The 20268-nt window shown below is 42.0% G+C and overlaps 1 protein-coding gene across 1 annotated transcript in view; it reads right to left on the bottom strand.

The window, feature by feature from the left end:
* SYT16 (synaptotagmin 16) overlaps positions 1-20268 on the bottom strand; it is a 70943-nt gene that overhangs the window by 31700 nt on the left and 18975 nt on the right. The window contains exons 3-4 of the mRNA XM_057416087.1: positions 10498-10540; positions 9631-10251 (exon numbers count right to left, since the gene is read on the bottom strand). Coding sequence (XP_057272070.1) covers positions 9631-10183 — 553 coding nt within the window. The 5' untranslated portion in view covers positions 10184-10251; positions 10498-10540. The remainder of the gene's footprint in view (positions 1-9630; positions 10252-10497; positions 10541-20268) is intronic.

Raw genomic sequence — 20268 nt, 5'->3', positions numbered from 1 at the left:
TTGCTCTCAGCCATCTGAACTGAAGTTCAGACTGAAGTTCAAAGTACCATAACTACCCAATTTACCGTCTTGACTAAGGAAAACACCCTGTAGCTTCACACAAAATCCGAAACATCTATCTAGACCACAAATGAATTTAAAACTGATGAAGAAAGTGCTGTGATACAGTAAACCCATGCTTCTACACATGCCAGTATGGACAAAGACACTGCACAGCGACCATGCATCATTGACTAACATGGACTGGTCACTTCCTAACAAAGAAAAGGCTACCTCCAGCTGGGCTTTCTCCTTGCGCCCTGACCTATGTGGTTTTGTCACTTTCTGGTAGGTAAACCAACCAGGGAACCATTTGGTACCCAGTCTTAAAGGTAAGGTCCATTTGATGAGTGTCAAGTGACAGTGTCCTGCTTCTGCAACATGTCAATCCCTACCTGTTAATCTGTTCTCACCCCATAACCAAACCAACTGGGAACCTCTCAGAGGTGAACACATTTGGGTGTCTAGGTGTCTGCATGCAATGCAGGCAGATGGAATCACAACTTGGCAGCTTTCATACCAGGGGAGTTTTCCAACAAAAATTAAAAAGTCAGAGAGCATTTGGAAGCAAGACATCATTTGTCTCTGGCCATCAAGCATCTCTATAGCCAAACAATACAGCACTCAGAGCAATAAACTCCAATTCCACACACTGCTGTGCAAAGAAATAGAGAACTGCCCACAGAAAACAGCATGAAAATCAATATATTTTCCTGTTGCTTTTTTTCTACTCCCAGATTTGGATTTTAAAAACAGGAACATGGGATTCAGCTTCAAACTGACTCTCACTTTGCCACCTAAGGTTCTTCCTTAGTGAAAGGAAATGGCAGCTAAGAAGCAGAAGCACAACTATCCCTGATTTTACCAGTCACCTACTTTACATTTTATGTGTGGAGTAAGATTGAGTCAGGCTTCATTTATGCTATGGGGATTTACCAGCACAGGACCAGGATATGTGGAAAAGTGGAAGAAAAAAGAGATTACACACTGTAGGAGACACTGCTAAGTCAGGAAATCCCCTGCTGTGGATGCAGTTACATACCTTTGCCAGCACAGGTTAGGTTGCTTGAAGAAAACATGCAGCTGCAGAGGCAGGAAAGCACCTCCTGTCAGCAGATGCTGTGTCTAAGCTGGAGACACTGCAGGGTGCAGTGTATGCTCTGGGGCATGGGGCTGTAAATGCTCATGGCTTTGGAAAATGAACAAACTGCTGGATCCCAACGGCTGATGAGTTAGAAAACACTGTATTTTTCTTCCAACAAAAAAATAACTCTCACTTTTTAAGCATTATGACAGTTTTCCTGTTAGCTTTTGTACTACAATGGGGTCCCAATCAATTGCCCTTCTACTTCTTTGCTTGGCTTGGATACACACTTCTCCTTCTAATGAAAAGGAGCCACTTTGAAGCCCTCTCCACTACATTTAAGGAAGTTTCTCTGAACTGGCACTAGCTTCTTAGACAGGGGAAGTTCAGGTTGGGTATAATGAAGTCCTTTACTGTGAGGGTGGTGAGGCACTGGAATGGGTTGCCCAGAAAAGTGGTAAATGCTCCATCCCTGGAAGTGTCCAAGGCCATGCTGGACAGAGCCTTGGGTGACACAGTCTAGTGTGAGGTGTCCCTGGCCATGGCGGGGAGGTTGGAACTGGATGATTTTAAAGTCCTTTCAAACCTAAACCATTCTATGATTCTTCCATAAAATGGCCTTCTACCTAGCAGAAATCAGACTGGCCAAAGAAATGCTCAGGAAACCCAGGACACTGACTCTTGCTCCTCTTCAAAGGAGTTTCACTACCCTGCACTCACAACCTTCCAGACTCAGCATACGCATGCTGATTACACATCATTCATAGCACCCAACATTGTAACCATAAGTCTCTGCTGATTAACAAGGTGAAAACCAACTGCCTTGCAAGGATATTTGCTTGGGGTTGCTACAGATAACAACTGCATTGCAACAGGGCAGATATTTATTTTCCCACTGATTTTTCTAATTAAACTTTCTGTTTGCTACCAGAGGGTTGATTCACCACAGCCCACTTTCACCACTGTTGTAACACCACCGTTTCCATAGCACTCCTGGGAAAATCACAGATTTCAGCAGCAGCAGTGGGTGAGTGCGCAGTGCAACGAGACTCACATGCGTTCAGGATCAAAGCTGTTACACAAAAGGGACAATCTTGTCGTCCTTCCCTTCCCCTTGTTTCAGTTTTAGCAATAATGTGGCCAACTCACCTGATTCAGTAGTACTAGGGAAGGGGCAGGTAACTCAGCTGAAGCAAAGAGCTGGTCCAGTTCACCACACAGTGGCATCCTTGTGAGGACAGACATGAAAAGTAGCACAACTGTGTGATCGAGGAATAGCAATATATCTCAGCTGCAGTTTTACATCAGCTACTGATAATTGCAAAACTGGACCCTCAGGCCCACTGGTTTTGTAGCTACATTATTTACAGCAGTAAGACTAGACCTCAAAACTGACCCTGAGAAGCAGAAGTTCATCAAACCTCAGTGCTCTCATTAATCCAAATTCAGGGCTTTCTCTCCAGCACCACCATTTTCATACTATTTGCTAGAAAATACTCCCACACAGATTATGCTGCTACATATAGACCATATGGGCTCCTCACCCTGAGGAGAAAAAATGCCTCCAAGCTCCCATTTTCTGTAGGCAAGCTGCAATGAGTTTCCCCCAGGGATGCGTAATTTCACATGGATACTGAGCTCTCCAGACAGCGAAGCACCCATTTGAACATCAGGTAGGGTGCTGAAGCCATGAGATCATGAGCTATTATCAGGGTCACTGGAAGGGATTTTTTCTAGATTTTGCTATGGACTGATTTAAAATTTAACCTGAGTCATTCATGTTGGTCTACAAATAGGTACTGATGAAGCCTCCCTAACTCCATCTGGGGAAACTGCAAGAGAATCACGCAAACAGCATTTGTAGAGGTACAGCCCAACCACACCCTCCTCACCAACTTTACATTTTACATGTGGATTAAGGACCTGTTGGTCCTTGGAAGACTTGACACAGCCTAACAGACCATCAACTGTCTATAAAACTGCACACTTTTTCCTCCATGACTGTAATCTTCCTCTCTTCTTTCACTGCAGCCTTTCCCCTCTGCTACTAAAACTTTCAGGAGCCTAGGATGCCACTCAAAATGATGACTACTGCCAACAGGTCATTCCAACAGCCAAAAATCAATTGGGCACAAGGAAGTCATATCTTATCTGGCAAGAGGTGAGGACCAACATCAGCTCATCTTTTGGCAGTGATCTCATCTCATGTAAGATTACATTAGCAATTCTTGTGCTGTTAAGCAATGCAAAGGTGCTAGGAAGAAACGAAGATGAATTATCCATGCTTCCAAAGGTCCTAATGGTCATTCTCTTCTGCAAACATTTGTCTGCCATCATGGATTTGCATAAGTGGCCTTCTACAAAGTGGGCTAAGCTAGCAACACCGACAAAAAGTAAAATAAAATACAGTAAATACTACTGTTTGTATCAACACACTGAAATACTATGCTCCAGCTCTGCACAGAGTGCTCCTAGTATGCCTTCACGTAACCTCCACCACAACACAATGAGATCATTCACACCTGCCTCGTCTGTAGTAGGAGATGGAAGGTGAGGAGGCAGGGTTTCTAGGAGAGAGGCAACACTTCCCAGATGCTGCCAAGATGCTGTTTATCAGTAAATGGAGCCTCTTGAGTCCCAAACAACCTTCCCAGAGGAAGATAGTGTTGCAATTGCCATATGGGGAGTGGGAAGAGGATGCCACTTAGCAAAAGTGGATCAGAAAATACATGCACAAACACACACTCACACACACAATTTGTTCTGTAACTGTATTGAATGGTAAAATCCATTTCTTCCTCTCAAATACACCCTTCTCCATGCAGCTTATGCAACCTTTTAGATGGCAAGAGCAGATGACAAGTACTCCTGAACACAGCATTCTTCCTCATGCCCCCTAAAGATCTAGACACAAAGAAGCTCTGCCCACCAGACGAGAAACTTGGTGAAAACCCAGACTACTGATCGCCTCTGAGCTTGCAAAGATATTGTGTCTAAAATCACTGAGTGAGGGTAAACAGCAATGTTGACATGCCCAAGACAGAGCTCACAATGGTAGGACCTTTGAAAATTGAGTTTTCAACCACTCTTTGGTTTCATCCCCTCAGCTGTGAAGCTGATATGCCACAATCCACCCTCCTTTCAGGGCTATTGTATACTCTCATCAGAGCACACTTTGGCACCAGCGATGAAGATCTTTCATAATTTGAAACTTTGAAAAGACAGAATTGCAAAGGAGCACTTTAAATATAAAAAGAAATATGGTACCACCTTCACAAAGACAAAAGTCTGTGCACAAACACTTTCTGAGTGGTTCTGAATCTCCCAGAGAGAAAGCATTCAGTGCAAACTCACATCTGCCCTTCATTTCAGAAAGCAGAGGACTCGTACTGCTTTCTTCAGAGAGCAGGTGCATACCCCCAGTCACATTACTGCTTTCTCCCACTTGAGCAGCCTGGAGCATTTTAAGTGCTTTTGTCCACTGCCTGTCTTTGCTTTCCTTCACTCAGTCCTAGTGGTGCTATTGATTCGGTGCAGCCTCTAAATGTCCTGCTTTGAGTACAGGCAGTGATTTTTAGAGGGCTACATTCTGGCTAGAACACTGGCTGGCTCCATAGCCAGACAGGTGATAAAATTTACAAACACCTGGGATCTTAACATGCAAACTGGCTATCTATCTACTTTAGTCTTAGGTTCAGGCAGATGTTTTATTTATCACACATGCAGCATCTTTTTGTTATGGGTATATTTTGCTATATGGGTTTATAGGACCTCACGAAAATTTCCTTCTTGCCTAGGAATTCCTGGCTGTAGGAAGGGTCATTTACTGAAGTCAGGAGTGCATATATACAACAGAAAGAATAATTTACTCTACTACTGCAATTACTAGCAAAAAACAGTGACCTCTGTTAAGCTGGAGGCCAAGGTAAGTAAATGCAATAGTGCTTTCTAGTTTTAAAAACTCCTAGAGCATCAGAGGAGGCCTCCCCTTACACATGTATTGAGGATAGCTATCTAGCCATCTAGACAAGATTCCTATTAGGATGTTAAACTTCTGAGTGTTCTAAGTTAGAAATAATTATTTTAGTGCAACTGAAATGCAATCTTTAGCTAGCACTGAGATTGTCTAATTGATGGGGAAAAAGTCTCCAAGGATTTCATGCAGTTTAAGTGTAGTGATTACATATATATTACCCTAGGGTTATGAAAACAATGTCAGATAGCTCAGGAGACTCTTCAATCACAGAACTCTCTGTGCAAAAATAGTTCAACTCTGATTCAGAAGACTCAGCTCTGCTGATGTGCCTCTCCCCATGCCTTTTTAGAGCAGTGTCTGCTGAAACTGCTAACTTAATGGTAACTTTGACTTTTTGTTTCCGAAGGACACTGTCCCTGAGTAAGAAGTGGACTAAAGACATCGCACTCATGGCACAATTATTGCTGCTCTTCATCTTTTTCATTATTATGCTTTTTTTTTCCTCTATAGATTCAGGCTGGGAAGCGGAAGGACCAGCCAGCAATACCCCTCTGCTTGTGGTGCACTACTTTTAGAAGTGTCTTACTGCTTCACTGTTTTTTTTAACCCCAGTTTTTTAGCCAACTGTGTAATGATGGATTTGGCAGCCACAGTCTTGCCAGCCACCCCAGTCAGCTGAGCAGCAGTGTCTTAGCTGCAGGGGGATGCAAAAGCTGCTCTCTCCCCATTCTGCAATGGGAGACAGTTTCTCTATTAATCAGAAACACTGAAGTTGGACTATGAAGGAAGGTCTCAGGGAAGCTGCAATAGAAAGTTCATCTGTATTTGCAAAATTTACAACTATATGATTTGCAGACGGTGGCAGGGATCTGCCTTCTCATCACTAACCTCTTAAATCAAGTACCTGGCATTGCAGTATTTCCTGCTGAACTACTTTCTCATTTTTAGACTGTGAATCAAAAGCATCCAAAGTAAAAAAAAAAAAAACAAAAAAAAAACACCTGCATTTTCTTGAGTCCTTGTCATAACATTATTAGCATCATTTAAGTACAGACCAGGACCTGGCAGCAGCCAAACCTGCACCCTGCTGATTATCATGCCTCACTGTGTCTAACAGACGCTTGACTTAAGAACCCAACAATTTCATTGCTCAAACATTTCATTAGACCCCTAAGCCTAAAAATGGTTTTCAATAATGTGCGTCCTGCTTTGGGGCCTCAGAAAAGCCACTTTGGGAGCTAGGAAACATTTCTTGGGAGGCAAAATGACATCAAAAACACATTTGATAAAAAGGAGAAGGCATAATGATGGTTTTTACTCTAACGTTATTTTACTTCATTTCAGAAGTATGCTGTAAGCTTAACAGAGGGGGAAAAACACTGGATTTTGCTTTTCTTATTTTTTAAAACAAAATTATTCTCATCTAAAGTTTGGTTGCTGGCTTTTCTTCCCCTAAACCCAATAAACTATATATTGGAATGACCTTGTAGCAGGATTCTATGGCTCTTTAATCACCAATGGCTGCTAAATGAAGCATATCTATTTTCTGTTACATTACTATTGGCAACCAGGTCTTCAGTAAGTGCCCAGAAATATTTCCATGGCAACAAAAAGCATTCAGCATTGCTACTGTTTTGGGCCAATCTAGCTTTAAAATATTCTATTGTGGAGAGAAATATGGTACATTAAGTGAAATAAAGTCAAGATGCAATGTTCTGAAAAGAATATAAGGATAAACAGGAAACATGTATTTTTCAGAAATGGGGTAAAAAAATGCCAAATGGAAGGAAAAATATTCAAAGCTAATATAATGCTACTGAATGTCTTTACTGAATGTCAGCAAGCCCATATGCTCACTTACATTGAAAGGTTTAGGTAACAAAGCTAACAGAAATAAAGATACCTCAAACATCTTCTCTTGATCTTTTTAATCCATGACTGAAATTTTAAGTTGCCAGGATATTACAGTCTCTCTGCATGTCTAGGTTACCATCAGAAGAGTTCACACTCTTGATGTTAGAGAATGAATCTAAAGGAAAAAGAGGAAATAAAGAGTTGAAAAATAAAATATAAAGAGCATATGTGTGTTTTGGAAGTGAAGGGTCACATAGAAGAGCAAAACGAGTTCTTCCACATCAAAGAGCTTGTGGAAGGCATTTTCAAAACACAGTTCAGCACTTTCTCTCCCATTGTACAACTGAGTTTTGAGAAAAAAGGCATCAGCTCCCAGCCCTTCAACTCTCAAACTTTGAGACCACTGGACTGCCCTTTGTCCAGTGCATTACAGACATGAAAAGATAAATGACTATTTGAGAGCATTTGAAGTGACATTCTCTCTGGTGTAAAAAGTTACACAATGCCCCAGAGGGCTTCACGTTGAAGTAGAGAGCTCTAGGAGGCAGCAATGTGTGTGCTGGGGAGCTCTCTGTGGCCAGCCTTCGGATCCACAATGGCTCCATACAGCTTACTATGAAGGAAAGCCAGTAATATCAACAGAGTTGAACAACTACTTGATCAGTACCTGCTCTCAGCTGTGAGAGAGGTTCAGAGTGACTCTCCCCTTTAGCTGCAGTGACTCTGGCATCTGTCTGTCACCCTGTGTGTCTCTCACCAAGAAAATGAATCTGGTTCATCACATGCTCCTAACGATGCTCTTTCTCAGATGTCCCTGCCGACAAGACTGCAGGTAAGAAACTACACTGACGTGACAGCAGCCCATTCTTGGCCCCCATTTCCCTGAAAGCTCACTACATTCTCTCCGATCCAGTGAGCCACGGTGTAGTCCAGAGACAGGACAAAGATCTGGAGGCCACCATCAGAAGAATGTGTTCAGCACACGGCTGTTCCCCAACCCTCTCTGAGGGATTTGCCATGAATTGCTTAACAGCCCCTCTTGGGGGTAGAGGCTCTGCAGAAGACAAGGTTGAGCCCTGGATAGAACCAGGAGGATCCATGGCCCTACCACCACTTGGAAGAACACTACCATGCCCTGCTCCATGGCATCTGTGCACACACACTGGACACGTAATCCTAACACACATAGATATATAATAGCAAATCCAGACCTGCAGCAATGACTTGTGCCTATGAACAAACCCTTTGGGCAAGATATCACACAGCATGTATAGGGGTACCAGAAGGCAGGGGGATATGTACAGGTTAGAGGTTGGGCTCTGAGAGATACAGCTCTGGGGTGCTTAACCTGAGAAATGGCAAACATTCATTTGGAACATGAAACAAGAAGTCCCAGTTTGGGAGACAGAACAGCTAGACCAAAAGCTCTTTTTAATTATTTACTCGCTGGCCATAACAGAGCGAGGAATAAAGAAAAGAGCTAATTTTAACACTCTTAAAGAACACCATCAAGGTTTATACCCTCTCAGTCTGATATTCCTATTAAAAACAAAAGCAAACAGGCTGATCTTCTGCAGTCTGCACAGAAAAGGCTAAATATGTAAGACTACCCTAGAAGCCAAGAGTGATTGAAACCTCTTGGTCATCATAAACCAAACATTTTCAAGAGCATCTACTGCCTGCTTCAGAAGAAGGAATTTACATATCTGAAGCCAAATTCTGAAGACCGTCAGTGAGTCTCAAGTTCTTCAGCACCTTCAAATGGCATATTCACTCCTCCCGCCCCGTTTCCTCCCTTGTTCCCCTTTCTAAGATGTTGCTAAGGAGCAGTTTTAACACAGTAAGACCAAAGGATGGTGTCAGCAGGACTGCACCTTCCTGCTTGTGGTTGGGACATACATCTCCATCACTCCTCTGTGACTAAGGTAAATTCTAGCCACATTTACAGCAATATTTAATGAGTACAAGTCACATGGCTGAAATCCAGTCCTGAACACAATCATCTGAAAAGCTGTTCATATCACTTAGTGATCAGGAGTTATAGTTAGGCTTATTTAAAACTGAAAATATCAAATTCAGTTCTCCTTCCCCTAATCTCCTGCCTGCTGTCCTCTTCAGCCTTATTTGAAAAGTCTGTGGGGGTGGTGGGAGGGAAGGAAAGTGATTTGGGAGCTTCTCATCCATAAAATCATGAGATATGGCTGGCTTTTTAGTACAGCATTCACAGCACATGGCACAGTAACATCTTGAGATTCCTGGCACAAAGAAACAAGGTTTGAGATTATATATATCCTTAATAGCAATGACGCAAAGGCAGATGGTTCTCAAAGCAAAGGCTTAAGGCTAAACACTCCCTTTGAAGGTTCCTGCTACCAGAAACAAAATAGGGAGGTGGCAAAATACTCCTTGCTGCAGCAACAGGACCCAATTGCCTTCTAATACATAACATTTCACCCTGGAGATTTCCATTTATTTCAAGGAGATAGTATCATGAACAAGAGAAGAATTGGAAACAAAAGGAAAGGTTAGATTTTGCTTTGGGATTTGGGGAGTTTTCTTTCAGCTGTGGGAAACAAAGACAACACAGAACATAATGAGCAGATTAGCAACTAAATCAAATCGATACCAGAAAAGTGAGGTCTGTATAATACTGTCAGGGTGCGTGCTAGCTGCTTACCTGCAAAACTTGCCTTGCCAGTATTACTTTTTAAGGGGCTACCCAAGCTGAGGTTGTGCTCATGACCTCCCATCTTCATGGAGGGTTCACCTTCTTCCTCAACAATAGGAGGAAGCTGATCAAGTGTCTGGAGATCTTCGTTTGTCCAGTAGGATCCATTGGCGATCAAAGACCTAGTGCTTTCAACACACTGCTCTGGTAAGCTGCTGGTATTTTTAACCTGCTTTTGCTTCTGCTGACTCATGCCAGAGCCGTGAGGGAGGTCTTGTGAATCAAGATCACGACCCCCAGCGTGACCATCTTCTTTAGGATGTAAGTATTCCTCATCCCAGAGGTCCAAGTGTCGTTCATCATCCAATTCCTCAGAATAATCCTCATAAACTTTGCTATTCTCCAAGTCCCGGTTCCTCTCATCTTCTGATTTACGACCCACTCCACTTAAATTCAGCAGTGAAGCAGATATAGAGTCTCCTGCTTGTTGAATAGCTTCATATATTTGAGATATCCAAGATGACAGTGGCTGAAGGAAATTCTGAGCAGCCTCAGAAGCCATGTTTAACACTATGTAAGTATCTGGTGATCAGTTCAGCTTTGCCAGCATGTCACTTGTAATTCAGGTTGCTACAGAATAAGCATCGTAAGAGATTATTGTAAATTACTTGTCCATCAACACCTGTCGACACACCATGTAAGATGTGTAGAACTGAGAGAAGAAATGAAAAAAGCACTTCTACCCATTGAGAATAGCGTTAGAAATCCAGAAATGATGAACAAATTACATGTATTTCTGCAGAGATCTAGAAAGCTTTCATTCAATTGCTAAACCTTACATAAAAATAAAAACAGAGAACATTGGAACAGAAGTACCTTTTCTGAAGCACACACATGCTGGTTACAGCTGTCAACAGACCTGGAAAAGAAGTACAGAACAACCTGCAGTCAAATACCTCAAACAATCTCCTGGCCCTGACTTCTGTCATTAGCATTACCATGTCCAGATGGGAAAATTGAAGGGTCGAGAATTTGGTAAGAATTATGGTTTGATTGATTTAAGTGATAGGCCTAAGGTATGCAGAACCAGCCCACAGCAGACAAGTATGTCAAGTGTTTTGCTCCAGAAAGTCACGAGGATGGAGCCAGGCTCTACTCAGTGGCAAACAATGATAGGACAAGGGGTAATGGGTACAAACTGGAACACAAGAGGTTCCACTTAAACTTGAGAAGAAACTTCTTCTCAGTGAGGGTGACAGAACACTGGAACAGGCTGCCCAGGGAGGTTGTGGAGTCTCCTTCCCTGGAGACATTCAAAACCCACCTGGACACATTCCTGTGCAACCTTATCTAGGTGTTCCTGCTCCGGCAGGGGGATTGGACTAGATGATCTTTTGAGGTCCCTTCCAATCTCTAGCATACTGTGATACTGTGATACTCTGAAAGGCTCTGAAGAAGACCTCTCTGTCCACAGAGTAACACAACCCAACTTGTTTTGTCCTTCATGGAAATCAAAAACAAAACAAACAAACAAAACCAACTAAGCAAACAAGAAAACACACTCCAAAACAAACAAACAAAAACCCACCACCAAACAAAACACAGGAGGTAGAATATTATATGTATGAAATGACAGGGAACAGAAGCAAGTTAACAAGAGCATTGGAATCGTGTCAATGTATATTTTCTCAAAATTGATGTAAAGCCTAAATAAAAACATGACTTGCAGAAAGTTAAGGTGACTTTTTACCCAATATACATCTTCCCACATTATCACAAGACAGATATTCTTCTAGGAACCCTGAGAATGAGAAACCTACAAATAGGATGATGGGGTTAGGAAGAAAGAATGAAACAGTTGCAGATTTTAGGCTAAAAGACGACTGAAAAGAAACAAAAAGAAGAATCAAAAATGAATGCCACTTTCTTGCTGAACTTACAGATCTAGGTGCAGTCAAATTGTAAAAGGGTCAACCCAGTATAAACAGCAAGAAAATAAACTCAACAGCAATGTGTATTACCTTCTGAAATGGTCTCCAGAGAAACGTAGTGGGAATCCCAGTTATTTGTTTTTTTTAAAGGGAGCAGGGACTACAAAGATCCCACCTTGCTCAGTGAGCAGCTTTTTTACAGATGAGACCTAAGATGTCTTTACCTTTTGAAACACTTGTGCCAAATAATTTTGTTCAGTGATGTTGACTTAACACTGCAGATACTCCCAACAAGTTTATTATCAGCTTCAGTACATACTAAGAATTACAGTCCTAACAAGGGCAGGAAAGGAATGTAGGTTACTAAAGCCATTTTAAGAGCTGATGTCTGTTACAAACTCTCCAGGCATGGGGCACATACTGTTCCAGTATCTCCCTGTCAACCAAAAGCCTCTGGTTCAGCTCCTAGGACCCAGGTAATGCTCTCTGCCATGCATTAAATCTTTGGCAAAGAACAGACAATGTCATGGCGTAACCTTGCATGAGGTGAGCTGTTCCCTTCATTGACTCCTCTTTCCAATCCTGCCCTTGGCGAAGCCTCTCTGCTTTGTGCCATTTTTTGCACAAAGAGAAAAATCTATTTTCTCATAAACCTAAAATGATCACACACTTCAAATGACACATTTTTAGCATAATGCAGATTTGTTACTGGTAAGTCACATCACCAGAGAAATCACTAGCAGGAGATGGTATTTGTAACAGTGAGATTCTCATAGGCATGGAAGGAGATAAATTTGAGTGGGTAAGTACTGGTTACCGGATACATTTTTAACCTGTCATTTATTTACAGGCAACAGCGAATCAATCTCTGATTTTAGATGAAATAAGAACTTCATAACACTCTGCCTCCGTCTCAGCAGCAAGACACATGACAGCAGTAGCCCTTGGAGGGATGCAGGCATCCAGGAGTGATAGCTAACCAATGCAGATAAAACATATGGGTGCTAAAATGAAGTGCTGATCTGTTCTAAAAATCAGCAGAACATAGACTTGTGATATTTGCACAGGGAATAATTAGCTCCTCTTGTTATTAGATTTCAGAGCTAACACCCAATCGGTCCAACAGAGCCATCCCACTTCTCCCGGATGCTGTGGCTGACTGTACCACAGCTCAGGCAAACATCGTGGTCCTGCACAAGAGACTCCTCGTTAGGCATTGCAACTATAAAGATGGAGGGAATTTCTGAAGGTGAGATTTTACTTTAGTCAGGGAATTAAAGCCATGATCTCCAGTCACCTGCATGGCTTGGATGTGGTCATTCAGCTATCCAAAGAGGCAGATAAGACTTGAACACACAGCTTTCATATACCTAGTAGTTGACCCAATAATCTTGCTATAAGTAGGCTAGGGGAAAACATGACGCATACATACAGAGATATATAGATATAGATATATATATATATCCATAATTCTACATAAGACCTGCAAATTTGCCTGAAGTGAAGCTGGAGAATTCCAACAAATGGTTTTATTTCAGTTTATAGACAATGGATAGACACTGAAGTATATTTCACCCAAAAAGTCTGAACCACTTTGCAGTAACACCCGCGACACGTCTGTCCCAACTTGCAGTCCAGCACCTGCATAATCCCTACAGGTAAAAGCAGTGCAATTTTCACAGTACCTGACTGTTTAAGCTTTGCTTGGCTGCTCCTCCTGCCCTCTACCTCTTTACAAAGACTCCACAGTCAGTGATAGCTGAACAACTGGAGTTCAACTGAATTCTAAATTGCTTATTTTTGGTCCTGCAGCAGATGGATAAAATGTGTAACAAGCTGCAGACAAGTTTAAGCGGGCAGCCTTTTTACAAACTCAACAGAGGATCAAAGGGGGCTGAGCTCTGTTACAGACTTGCTGTTTCCCAGGAGCTCTCTCCCTTAATTAGCAGGCACTGCTCTAACAGGGTGTTTATAATATATTTCACAATGTGGCCTTTTCAGCATAACAGATTTTTACTTTTGAATTCTCTAATAATTTTGACTTGTATTAGAAAAAAAAAAAAAAAAGAACTGAGAAGATAATTTAAAATGTGTGGGAAAGAAAAATCCATTCCTTTTTAAAAGCATTCATGAAGAAAGAGACAGGGGAAAAAAAAAAAACAGTTTAGCAAATTCACTTCAAGTTCCATCTTCTAAAACTAACAAGAAGAATCTTCACACTGAATCGCTTGCTTAACTCAAAGCTTTTTTTTTTTGTTTTCCTCTTGGAAAATCAGCTAAAAGGATCAATGTTAAGCCTCTCACAGAAACCATCATAACCTTTACTACGATCTATATTAACTTGGCTTGATGAGATCATTGTTACTGAGTAGCGTTCCCATTGAGAAGTGCAATTACTGTGTGGCTAAAAAAAAAGAAAACTATTAGCAGAATTTCAAACACTACCACAATGCAGAGGTTTGTAATATTAACAAAGTGTCTTTCCATTTTCTTGATATGCCATCAGATGAGGTTTTCTTAGAACATTTCCCTTATTCAAGCTGTCATAGAGCGTAGGCACAAACTGCTTTTTCTTCAATCACTTTTTGTGTGGCCTTGCGGAAGCTGCCTACCAAACTCTTCCATTGTAGGGAGGTTCATAGACCACAGGTTGAAAACAGTGTCCCAGCATATAACAACTGAACAATTTTCAAGTAAGTGCTTATTTCTAAAACACTAGATGAGGAAGAAATCTACAGCCTCCCTCCTCTGCCTGGGAATTTACTGTCCCATGTAGAGACGCAAGAAGAGATCAGCTCCCAGCTTTCAATGGTTCTAAGACATTTTGGTCACATCAGTGTTTTAGGAAGACCCACTTCTTTTTCCAGTGCCAAGAAAACTGTACCAAAAAAAAACTTCTTTGGCAGTTTGGGCAAGCTGCTGAATCCATCTGTCCACAACTGAAACTCTGAGTGGTGAGCTGGGTCACCGGTTTAGACAGCCACACTTCATGTATCCAGATGAATGATTCCTCTGCCTTCCCCACTTTCTAGAAATTTTATTTAAGACATTGATAATGATTTATCTTCTGAGCTCACTGGCTCTTCATGTCCACCTGACATGACATAGATCATATCCATGAACAGGAGCTTTATTTGTGTGAACATCTAGGAAAAGCAGTGTTACAGACCCATCATGAAGTCCTGCTCCAAGCTTAGGAGGAAAGATCTAAACCAAAGTGTGAATCTCAGCTTTTGCCTAGAACATCAAGGTTCTGTGCAAAACACAATGTCATTTTGCTGTTCATGAAAGAAGGGAGTAAGGAAGGCTTGGAGGGGTAAGATGATTTAATAATTTTTTTTAAACTATTCAAAACTATAATGACCCTGATCCTGCTCTTTTGGATTGGAGCCCCAATTATCACACATGTAAAATAGCAGAGGAAAGATTCGAAATGTACTCCACTGAAGGCAGGCAGCAGCAGTACTGGGCCAAGAAATCCTCTGTCCCAGTTCTGGGAACAATCTGGACTCCTCACTCCTCCTGTAGTTGCCAGAATCATATTTAAGGAAATGCTAACAGAGCCCTTCCAACCTCACAGTGAAGGATAACCAAGCAATTGGTTTGAAGTTGTTGATGCCCCATTCCTGGAAGTGTTCAAGGCCAGACTGGATGGGGCTTTGAGCAACCTGGTCTAGTGGAATATGTCCCTGCCTGTGGCAAGGGGTGTGGAACAAGATGATCTCTAATGTCCCTTCCAACTCAAACCATTCCGTGATTCCATGATTCTGTGAAACTGTATTTCCAATGAAAATTTCACAGTGTCAAAACCAGCCTCTGCACTTGAGGCTGCTCAGCTGATTGGAGCCCCTTGCAGAAGCATTATGAGGGAAGCTCACAGACATTGCCCAAGGTTCACATCAACTGTGGGTGTCACTGCTGACCAAGTTTCCCTAAGGTAAAACAAAACAGAAATAGAGAACATCTTGGTACCTTTTTGGCCTACATGGTATAAAAATGCTATTTATGTAGCTGACTTTAATGCATAAAATGAAAAGACAGAGGCACTTTACAAGTGATTATGTGCTCTGTAATAATAGTTTTCAGCTGGTGATTCAGAAACTCCAGGGCATTCAAGAAAGATCTAATGGTTTATATCAATAAATTACATACATCTCATTGGAAGCATTCATGGGTTACAAATCAACAAGGCAATAAACCCACTGCTGCAAGGAATCGGTCCTGCAAGCCTCAAAAGGGTGAACTGAAAACAAACATGAGATCAAACAGACAGCAATGCACCCTGCTCCACAGAATTTAGCCTACGCAGAGGAAGCCTGCAGACTTATTCCTCACTCCCAAATCATCTCATGTCTTTGCAGGCAGCTTGCTACTAGTGATGCCGTGCCAAATTAGTTGTAAAAATTGATACTCAAATGACGTAAGTGGTTTTGATCAGGATATTTAGCCCTATGGTGTCTCCTTCTTTCTTCCCATTCTTTTGTTGCATGCTCCCCCTTTGTCAAAAATAATGGCAACAATTACTGATTCTCACAGCTTCAGTGGAATGGGGAGAAGAGGAAAGGGATAAAAGAAAAAAAATATTATGCAAATGTGATATTAATTGTTCAAACCTGTGGAGCCTTTTGCAAAAAAAACAAACAAAAAAAAAAGAAAACCAAAAAAAAAAGCTACACCAGTAACAGGGCTGAGGAGCTGAATGCAATTCCCTATACTGACCACTTCCCAGCTTTGTTTTCGCTTAGACTGTAAAACCCCCTGAACTCAGAAGCGTGCTCATTTCAGTATACTCACAAAACAGGCAATCTGTGACTGCACAGATAGATACTACTGCCACCAAAATACTTTCATAAAACTTACATAATCATAGAATAGTTAGGGTTGGAAAGCACCTTAAGATCACCTAGTTCCAACCCCCTGCCATGGGCAGGGACACCTCACTCTAAACCATGTCACCCAAGGCTCTGTCCAACCTTGCCTGGAACACCACCAAAATCTTAAGGGATAATTGACCATAATCTTTGGCCTGGATGTACCAGAGAGCCAGATTCTGCTTCAGCACTGGTGTTAAGTCCAGAGTCACCCCACTGAAGCCAGTCACATCCTCCAAATCAAAACAAGGTCCTTTGTGTTTAAAGAGCCACTTGTTACCATAGGTTCAAAAACCTAAAAGTTCTGTACCAAGTGGTCTTACAAAAAGCAACAATGAATAACTTTAATTATTTGTACTTCTCAAACAGGGGGTTTCAAAAGGGGCATCAAGAAAGTCACAGATCATTGGAGTATTAGAAAACTGATGTTAGTAGTGGCAACTGTGCTCTTTCAAGGTAAAGGAGTAAGAAGCATCTGTAATTACTGTATTAAGAGAATGAAAGAAAAAAACCCAGAGTCAGAAATCACAGCACATTCTGTAACTGAGCTGCTGTCATTCATCTAATTGAAGACAGAAGAACCAAAAGGAAATCACAAGTTCAAAAGGCTGGAAAACACCAAGTTACACCACCACTCAAACCCACCCACCTGTGCTGTCAAGCTGTTGCAAAGAGCAGACCCAGTAGATTGACTCTCCACCCTGCCTGCAACCATGCTACCCAGTCTGCAGCAACTCAACAAGCTAGGATCAATTGGAGCAATTACTTGCATGGAAATCAGCAGTGCAGAGCATGTCTAGCTGTTTAACACAATGAACATGTTTTAGAAACATTCTGAGAAGTCACCCAGTTACTGTTACTCCTTCTTCCCCCACACACACTCCATTACAGAGTTACAGAGTCTATGGAAATTGCTCTGTATGGACCACCATCAAGCAGTGCAGACAGTGCTTTTTGGGAACCACAGCCATAAGTAGCAAATGCAGTGGATAATTATTCATTCCTGGTTATCCATGTGTACACACATGGCTAAATGTATAGCTCCCATCTCCTTTCACTTCTGCTAAGTCAAACCATCAGTCCAACCTGACATGCTGGGAGGCTAAGAGGTCACTGGGAAAGCCAGACCTGGTTTCCAATGGTTTAAAAGAATTCAGAGCTGTAAATCTGAGTGTACAGCTGTCCCTACCAACTTAAGAACTGCTCCCTCACCTTTTCCCCTTCATTTAATTTAGCCTTGTTGCAAACCAGGTTCTCTGGTATCTAGGGTAGACATCAGTGGCAACAGTCACACTGTTTCATGTCCAGCCACTATTCCTACAAGCCTCTATACAAGCAATTAAGAAAAAAAGCAATTTAGAAGAGCAGCTTCATTTGGGCACTGAGAAACTTCTTTTTCAAGGCCTTCTCTCCCTCTTGCCACTGGCAGATCAAGGAACCTAACACCATGGCTGAGACACATGCCTCAAGTAGGTGGTATAAATAACCCCATACTCATTTCCAACCCACACCTCACCAAGGACAATGGAGCTACTGGATACTCAGCAACAGGGTTACAAAGAACAACCATAATTGCATTTCTTTGGAAAAGGACATTCCTTACCATGCTGTCGGAAGAAGACAGTCTACTGTGCACTCCAGACTGGTACTGTCACACTCACCCACATTACTGGTTTCTAAACATGAAGCTAAGCCTCTGCTGGCATTTTTATGATCCCGCACACTGCACATGATGGTCCTGGTGCCTGACTGGGCCCAGGGCTGCACGCGCAAAGCAAGGTCAACGTCCATGATAACATTCCTGCCTTTGCTGAGTGTTATAGGTGTTGATGCTTTCCTTAAAATATCAGCTACAGGAGATGAGTGGTTTATAAAAGAGCTGCATCTCCATTTATTTGACTGTGCTGCTAGCCCTAGAGGCTAGAGCAGTGGCTGTGTTGAACAGCTTGAGAACATGAACTGAAAGTATCCTCAAGGCTGTAAGACAGAAGGAAAAAATGGAAAAAAATGTTTCTTCAAACCTCATGATGTTTAAGCTGAGTCCACATATCAGGAGTACATCCTTAACATCACAACAAGTGTTCAAGGCATAGCACAATTGGAATATTTCTGTATAAAGCACAGTCAGGAAACTACAACTTCTTTCCCAGTCTCAGGTCACATCATTATAAAAAGATTACAGTAGTGAACAAAAAAGGCCCTTTTCAAGTCACTGCACTGAAACACACAGGTAGATACAGCTCTTTACACAAGGGTTTTCCCAGCACTGTCATGTTTCTGTGAAGTTCATTTCATCCACGAACTTCTGAAGCAAAGGGCTCAGCAGCACTGCATGCAAGAACACCATCACCACCTCTTAGTCCTGAAATTCATGCTACAGCATCACAACGTCTCATACGAGACCCCACTGACATTTGTCAGACCTCTGCTCAAGGGAAGGTCCTCCTTCCTTGCTTGGGGGGGATGCTCCAAGGGGAAATTTCACCCACACACACTCTCCCACCACCTGAAAGGTTACAAATGCTGTGAGGATCCACTCCAGCTGACTATATTAAGGCCAAAGGTCTGATGATTAATCTTTTCCTCAGTAAGGAATTCTGCACATGACCTACATAAAGGCTCTACATCACTCCAGCTGTGTCAGGACTGCTTCATGCCACCATCACTTTCTTCTGCACATGCTTGGGCATAGCCAAGCAAGCAAGCTTGATACGCATGAAGTTAACTCTGTGCTATTGGTTACATATTTAGCATGTTCTCTATCAGGTTCCACAGCTTGTTCTGAGCATTCGCTTGCAGTGCCAAGACCATCCTAAATACAGGCTGGCTGTGTCCAGATGAGCTCCAGCCCCCCCCGCCAGTGAATGCACTCCTGCAGCTGAGTGAGAGGTAACCAAGGCAGCACATCCTTGCACAAGTGATGGGCTCATTACTAAGGTCAATGAAGCAGTCAAGAACAGGATCCACAAAAGCTTCAAGTATAAAAAATGTTATCCATTGTGCCCCAGTAATTAAGACGCTTTGTCCTGGAGTCTCCTGAAAGGTTTTCAATTAATTCCTCACTTTCACAAAGATTTTTTCTTTATCTATCCTGTTCCTTGCATATGGACACAAATTGTGCAATTAAAATTAAATTAGGAACAAACCAGCCAGTTGTATCTTAGAGCCATGACAAGCGAAGCACCTATTGCATTCTATCACTTGCCTCGTTCTGAGGTCAAGCTCTACACAGAAACACAAAACCAACAACAACTTTGACATTTTACAGTACATTTTCTAAATGTCAGCCTGTGTACCTGTAAAGTGCAGACAGATGCTTATGTTTCTATACCAACATTCATTTTTGTCAGTAGATAACTCAAAACTCAACTAGATCCAAGGACAAAAGAAACATCTCATGCACTGAACCCATACACACCTTCTCAGGCTACAGCGTTCATGCACATATGCTGTTGCAAACTTAGGTTTATCCTACTGCAGATGGTATAGTCATGCCAGAGGAATCAAAATGCAAAATGGCTTTTCTCTCCTACTTAGACAGACACGTTCTAACCACTCTTCATTGATCTCCAGATGTGGAGAAACAAAAAGATTTCCCTGTGAGAGCTTAGGACTGGAAAGAGCAATCATTAGTGGATTACATGTTAAAGAACAGCAGAGTCTTTAGAATCAGGATCTCCTTGTAACAAATGCAGCTCACCAGAATAAGTTGAGAAGACAAAAGGTGAACACTAACATAAAAGTTACACATTACAAACACTCCCATCCTTCTTCTTTCTACCAAGCAAAGTCAGATTCTGAATTTGAAACAAACTCTGAGAAGTCAACACTCGTTTTGGGAAGTC

The sequence above is a fragment of the Pezoporus wallicus genome, unplaced genomic scaffold (genome assembly GCF_028554395.1).
Source record: "Pezoporus wallicus isolate ANWC-B61680 ecotype Strahan unplaced genomic scaffold, APGP_CSIRO_Pwel_v1 scaffold_2146, whole genome shotgun sequence".
In the NCBI taxonomy this organism is placed as follows: Eukaryota; Metazoa; Chordata; class Aves; order Psittaciformes; family Psittacidae; genus Pezoporus; species Pezoporus wallicus.
This window is presented reverse-complemented; position numbering and strand designations above follow the sequence as displayed.